Consider the following 7,421-nt stretch of genomic DNA (forward strand, 5'->3'; position numbering starts at 1 on the left):
ATGTGAGCATGAGTGTATACTAAAATTGTACTTTCATGGTTTGCGTTTACTGTGCTTATTATAATATATGGGTGGAGCTACAGGTACCAGTGTGCCCTTTAATGCCCCACATTCTGTTACTTGTGGTTCTCCTCCTGATGCCTGTTAGTTCCCTCTTACTTATCTGGCTGAGTGTGAGTAATAAGTTAAGACACATTGTACCCCATTGTACACACCATGCCACATTGTACCCCCATTATGCACACCATGCCACATTGTACCCACATTATGCACACCATGCCACATTGTACCCCCATTATGCACACCATGCCACAGTGCTTCCATTATCATAATTACATCACACTGTGCCCACAGTATGAAACACAGCCCACTCCAGTATGCCACACACTGTCCCCCAGATGCCACAGATTGCCCCCTAGTGTGCCACACAGATCCCCCCACAATAATATTATGCCCCAGTACCACCCCTGTATTTCATACACAATCCTCATAATAATTGTATGCCCCAGTGTACCACATTTTGTCCTTCAAAGTATGCCACACAGAACATAAAATGACCCAGTGCCCCCCACTAAGCCAGATGTTGTCAGCACGGTATGCCACACAGAGTCCCCGAGTACTTATTCACCTCTGCTGTAGTCTTCCTGCTAATTGTCTGATATCTGGATGAGGTGCCCTGATGCTGAATGGATAAAGGCGGTGATTCAGACAGTAAACTGCTGCACTACTGCATTTGGGAACATATTAAATGATCTCTTTTGATAATGGAATTGGTCAAACAGCCTCATTATGATTTACCCAAAACTAGAAGTTCTCATTCTCACACTTTGTAAATGCCTCATAAATGATGACCCTATCATCTTAATCAAAAACCATAGCCCTCACCCCCAATTTTAAGTGGCTTGTCCCCCCCAAAGCATTAATCCAGATCACGGCCTGGGTATATAAAGTCCCAGCCTACATTTTAAAGGCTTTGGGTGGCAATATGTTGGGTAGATGAGGTTGGGGTCCTGACCAGGCATTGTGGCCCCTTCTGCGTCGTATTGTGAGTGCGTGGACTAATACCTTTGCATTGGTCCACACAGTCACCCGTTGACCTTTGCCAAGTATTGCTGACCTACATTAATTACTTCTGCAATTATTAATTGCAATTAATCAGGGGGATAGGGATTACCCTGCAACTAACAAAGGAACAATAAATCCAGTGTATAAATAGTGTTTATTTTCACATTGTGTTTGTATAAATATTTAAGCATATGAACATAAGTTATTCAGAACAATACGTACTTTATCTGCATATTTCAATATATTAAGCTGCCATATTGCTTGTGTACGCAAAGGATAATGAACAGAATGCCAGCTATATGTACTGGTGCATGGGTGAAACAACGCTGGGGGGGCTGGGTTCATAGGCGCATTCACAGCTGAGCAATTGGAGGTGGGGGAAAACTTATTGCGCCATTTTCTCGGAGACCTGTGCGTGCGCATGTTGACTTAGGCCACATGTCTTCAACCTGTGGCCCTCCAGATGTTGTAGAACTACATGTCCCAGCATGCCCTGACAGTTTTGGCATGCTCTCATAGGAAAAAATGTGGCAATGCATGCTGGGACATGTAGTTTCACAACATCTGGAGGGCCACAGGTTGAAGACCCATGACTTAGGCAAAGCCGCTAGCAAAGACTGCACTATCGCTGAGAAAACTTGGCTGCCGGCCATGGGGTCACCGTCCGATTCAAGCCTCTGTTGTTTTGCACATGCGCGAGATGGTTGCTCGCAGGGTGATTGACACCCTGCAGATGTTTGGGGGTGGTACTGGTAACCATGCGTTTGCTAGGTGTGACGTCATCAGCGGCCTCCTTCTCCCCACGGCCTTGATGCTAACAGAGAGAAAACCATTCAATGGTGGGTGATTACAAATGGGTTTCCCCTTGTGTGCTCGGCTGCAAACGCATTAGCGGCCGTGCACATGGGCAGGATTTCTCTTGTGTGGGGCGGCCTTTACTTCACTGGGCTCCAATAACTCTCAGCTCAGCCAGCAGGTCTGAATTGGGCCCACAGAGAGGAGGGTTACCCATACAGAGAGTGCCCCCCCTCTTCTCTCTTAGGACTACATTTTCTAAAACTCCTAAAAAAAAAAAAATTATAATAATGTTGCCCATAGCAACCGATTAAGATATGGACAACATCACCGCTTTTCATTTTCGCTCAGCTACGCATACAATGACCCGGCGCCCGACTCTGAATGAGGCCCTTTCTCATTATTTATTCAGCTCAAGGGGATTATGCCTAATGTTGGGAGTGCAGCTAGTAGACATCGGTTTTTCCCAAAAGTGCATTCAAACGATAAGCACAGAACGCAATCAGAGCACGGACATTGATTAATGACGCAATGACGCCAATGGGGGGGAATTCATTACATTAGAACACTGATTACATTACCATACAATAACTATAGCAGACATGAGACACTTAGGACGCTTCCCCAGGTCCCAGGAGATCGACTCACTCTCCCCATACTGTCTAGAATATAAACAATGTTACTCACTGTACGCTGCCATATATATATATTTAAATTAATTAATGATGCCTACGATAAACAAAAAGTTTTTTTCTCGTTTGGCTGGATAATAATGATTCTCTGATTGTTTTGGACGTGACTGTGAATCTTATCGGCAGGTGACAACTTCAAAAAGCAAAATCTGGGCTCTGAACTCAACCATTGAACAAACAGATCTGCCTTTGGGCAACTGTACGGACTTAGGGGGGGGGGGGGGGGTGATTCAGGTTGGCCCTGATCGGTCCCGTTCGATCAATGTTGAATTTCCCCCTTAATGTAGACCCGTGGCCTGCACACAATCAAGTTAGACATTGTATAATGAAGTAATACTAAGCCAATCTATCAGCGAGGAGCTAGTGTTATCCATTATGCATGAGGCCCATTAGCAGCACACTGGGCAGGGTTTTCTGGGCGCACGTCCTGCAGTAGCCAACTTAGTAAAATGATTGGGGTTACCTCATTACATAGACATTGTCAGGGGCAGCACAAGAATTGGGAGGTTCTTCTCTCTGTTTGGTAGTTATGTGCAAAATGCGTGCAACTAGCGAGGGAGTGGTGTAAGAGATCTACATTAATTAGACAGTCAATAGGTCAACAGGCTCAAAAGGCCAACATCCCATCTTAGTAATCTATCTTCCAGAGACCAAATACTAGAACATCTAGATCCTCATTCTAAATCGCACACAATGCTGATGGATACTGTAACCGTTAGGGCACATGCGCCCTAAGGTGTGTGAGTGTAGAGACGCTGTGTTGCGGTTTACAGGCGCGGTATAGGAAATGTATTGTAAAATGTTCTGGGCGGTTCTGGTTGGGGACTGGGAGGTGATTACTCAAATAGAGCTTGATGATCTTATACAAGTGCTATGGGAGAGTCATGGGCCCAACCGCACACTCCCAGGAAAGGGCGTGGCCTTGGGGAAAGAGGCGTGGCTTCACAGGATTGTCCACAATTGCAAGGCCATGCCCCCGTTTTGCAGCTGGGGGGCATGGTCAGTGCTCTGTTGTCTATGCCCCCTGTCCTTCTGTCTCTGGGAATAGACCGTGTGCGCATGCCAGTGATGGGCAGTGGAGACTCCCAACTGCCCCAACCCCACCATGAGACACTGCCAAACACCCAATTTTCGTGGGACCAGTGGCGTAACTATAGCTCCGCAGCCCCCGCGGTGGCGGGGGGCGCAGAGAAATAGTGGGCGCCGCCGGGGGGGCTGCGGGGCTATAGTTACCCACGGTCTGCGTCTCGCCCGGCTCTCTGTCGGGACCTTCCTGACGTCACGGTCCCGGCCGGCTCCTGCTGCAATGAAAACTGACAATTAGAAAATGGCTGCCCCCATACTGCAGACAGTTTTCTGTCTGCAGTATGGGGGCAGCCATTTTCTAAGAGTCCGTTTTCATTGTAGCAGCAGAAGCCGGCCGGGACCGTGACGTCAGGAAGGTCCCGACAGAGAGCCGGGCGAGACGCAGACCGCGGGTAAGAAGGGGGGGCAGGTTAGGTGTGGGGCCGAATAAACGTGCGGCGGGGGGGCGCTAATTAGTTAGTTACGCCCCTGCGTGGGACAGTCCCTTTTTTTGGGACTGTCCCACGAAAATTGGGACAGTTGGGAGATATGCAACTAAAGTCACTGTAAGTGGGCATCCCAGGCCTTGTACACCAGGGGGACGGGCTGATACCAGCATTAGCATAAAGTTGCAGGTATGAATACAGCAAAAGACGCAAAAATTTTTGCAGCAGCATGCGACTCAGAAACAGCCCCTCAATGTGCTATAGAAATGTCAAACATGGGCCAATCATGCACCTCTAGAACCCAGCACAGTTACTACTGCTCGTATTATACGTCAGCACTGTGTAATACAACCGCAAACAACTTGTCTACACTATACATAAAGCACAGTGTTACACCCTCTTTTTAAACTATTAGGATCTCCCCAGTACAAGGGTGATGGTTCAAACTGTTATGCATTTGTATGGTCTAAGTCAGTGATGACACTCCAGCTGTTGTTGAACTACACATCCCAGCATGCCCTGCATCAGTTTTAGCATGGCCAAATAGTAAAACTGTAGCAGGTCATGCTGGGATGTGTAGTTCAACAACAGCTGGAGTGTCAAGGTTAGCCATCACTGGTCTATGTACCAGACAATCAGCACATAACTGCCATGCTACAGGCTGTGTTTGAAAAATGACAGTTATGAGCTGTATGTACATTATCTCTCTCTGGGGCCCAGTGCATAGGTCCCAATCAACCAGCCCCCAAAATGTCATTTTTCAAACACTTCCTGTAACATGGCAGTTTGGAGCTGATTGGCTGGTACTCTCCAAGGTTTAGTACAGAGACCCCTTGATCTGTCGCGTTTGCATTACCTCCTTTCAGTGTAGGTAGGTTTTCTAAACATTGCACTATGTACTATGCACAAGAGGAGACACATACAGTTATATACAGCATATATACAGTATGTGATGTGTATTACCATATGCAGACCTGTACATACTTTAACAATAACACAACATCTACACATGCCAAAATTGACTTTAGATACAAAAGAACCCCATTGTCATTACCCTATACCCCTTTGATGGCTATAAAATATTGTTTGATTTCATCTTACCCCCAATAAATATATATGTATATATCTATATTTATAGTTATAGCTGTATATACTTTATTTACATATTTTACCCTATTCACAAATAATAATGATAATATATAATGTGCATATTATCTGCAGACTTGTGTGTTTTAAAACTGTTTTACCAGCTGCTTTATGTGGTTTGCAATGTACAGACAGCGCTAAAAGCAGATTAAAGAGTTCAAGGGGTTAAAAAATCGTGTCATAAATACGCGAGTCACGGGCGCGTGACTTTCTGGATGCTATTGGAGCGTAACTCCTTGTTTACTGGACAGGACTGGGAGGATCAGGGCATGCTTTGAGTTGTGGTTCATCGCCATTTGTACGCCCATTGACAAGACCTCATTATCATCTATTCGTTAGTCAATAAGCTCCCATAAAGCCAATTGATTAATGTTGTTACAACCACAGGCCCTTCTGTGGACAAATAGTCTGCAGTGGTGGAGATTAATTGACTGCGCACATTACAATGCATTAGGGGAATGAAGGGATGGGATGGGGCGTCCTTAAACGGAAAATCCAACCAGCCACAATCCATGGCTGAATTTAAACTGGTCCAGGTAATGGTTTTAACGCATGAGGTATGGGGAGGGCCAGGATGCTCTGAGGGAAGTCGGATGGAGAAAGACACCGGAGGACTTTCTGCATGGCTGTCAGGTACAACGTCGCAGGCGTGTTCCCCACCAGGTAATCAAATTTATCCTCCCCCAGCAAGGGAGTCCAAAATTTGGGATTGTCCTGAAGAATCTTCCTCATCTTGAAGTTCAGAGAAGGGGAGAAGAGCAAAAGATAGTACAAGCACAGTTTCTTCGACTCCACGTTGACCTTCGAGCTCCAGAGCTGCTCCAAGATGATATCCAGAGGGGTTTCCCCTTTACGGTCCGTGATCTTTGGGGACGCCCCATTGCCTAGGAGGATTAGGACAGTTTCGGCACTCAGCAGCTCGCAGGCCAGGTGGAGTGGGGTCTTCCCATCTGACAGGTGGAAGCAGCTCGCCCTATTGATGTAGGAGTGGAGGCTGGGCAGCTTATGGGAGATCTTAATGATCATGATCAAGATGTCTCTCCGGTCGTAGGTGACCGCCAGGGCCAGGTGGGGCGCGGATGGAGGGCAGCAGCAGAATTTGATCCCTGGCACCTTCAGGGCTTCCTCTGGGAAATGAGACAGCAAATACTGGGCGTAGCGCAGGTGATTATGCACCACTGCGTACATCAGAGCGTCGGAGGGAGAGTAGCACCTCATGGTAGCGTCTTCCTCCCAGTGAAAATATTCCATAGTCCTCATTTCCTCCAATTTCCACACGGGCTCCTGGTCCCGCACAGCCTGGTAGAACATGTAGGAGTAGAACTTGCATTGCTCGTCCTGCAAGCTGACCTGGTTGCTGCACATGTCTGCTGCACCGACAAAGCTGGAACAAAGAGAAAACTCACAGGGGAGAACCACAATGGGAATCTGAGCTGTCACGGTCATACAGCCATTGCATAGAGAAGGAAGGCAGGCTGCATCTTCTTACTCCACCATTGCAGCAGGTCCATGTTGAAGAACAAGCGAGGGTTTAACACTTACAGTCCTGGCTTCTTAGTCCATATGTGGTACACGCTGACACAGGACCCCTGCAGAAAAGGCACGATCAGCCAGCAGTCTGACGGAAAGCAATGCCCCCACTAACCTCTTCCAGGAGGAGAGCCCTCCCTTTCTCTGCCATTCCCTGCAGATCAGTGCTACAGTATATACACAGCCTCGCTCCTCTCCCCACTCTCACTTACTGCAGTGGTAGCAGCCAGTTTCAGCTGTTCTGCATGCTGGATGTATGGGGGGCTGGGTACACCATACAATCATCTTCCATGACTTGCACTGTGTCTAATCGGGGCTGGCTCTCACAAGCCTCTGGATGTTTGGCACATGCTGCCTCTTTTTTAAAATAATGAACAAGAAATAGGGGTCACAGGGTCCCGAGGATTTTGCTCATATGAGAAATAGATAATAACAACAACAGAGGGGACAGCAAATGGGATTGATACAAGAGAGAATTCAGATAGAACTATACTGTACATTTATTGGTACCAAGGGGGTCGTGGGGAATCTCTGGTGCAGCCTAGGTTCTCGGCAAGTGTGACTGTAATTATTGCAGACTGTGCACATGTTTATGAAGGAAATGCCACACACAGGGCTCTACCTTTAGGCAGCTGCCTAGGGCGCCAGGATCTGTGTGTGGGGGGGGGGTAAGGGGAGGGGG

The 7,421-nt window shown here is 47.3% G+C and overlaps 1 protein-coding gene across 1 annotated transcript; it reads right to left on the reverse strand.

Moving 5' to 3' along the window:
* Nucleotides 1-4,015: 4,015 nt before the first annotated feature.
* On the reverse strand, nucleotides 4,016-7,048 carry LOC146063265 (ankyrin repeat domain-containing protein 9-like). The gene has a single exon (XM_083175499.1). It carries the CDS (start codon nucleotides 6,653-6,655, stop codon nucleotides 5,732-5,734), a length of 924 nt encoding a protein of 307 aa, XP_083031625.1. The 5' UTR covers nucleotides 6,656-7,048; the 3' UTR covers nucleotides 4,016-5,731.
* Nucleotides 7,049-7,421: the final 373 nt, after the last annotated feature.

The sequence above is a fragment of the Crinia signifera genome, chromosome 3 (assembly GCF_055691185.1).
Source record: "Crinia signifera chromosome 3, ASM5569118v1, whole genome shotgun sequence".
NCBI lineage: Eukaryota > Metazoa > Chordata > Amphibia > Anura > Myobatrachidae > Crinia > Crinia signifera.

Excerpts from the sequence above, each read along its gene's own strand:
- LOC146063265 (XM_083175499.1), bottom strand. The coding sequence starts at position 6,655 with ATGACCGTGACAGCTCAGATTCCCATTGTGGTTCTCCCCTGTGAGTTT.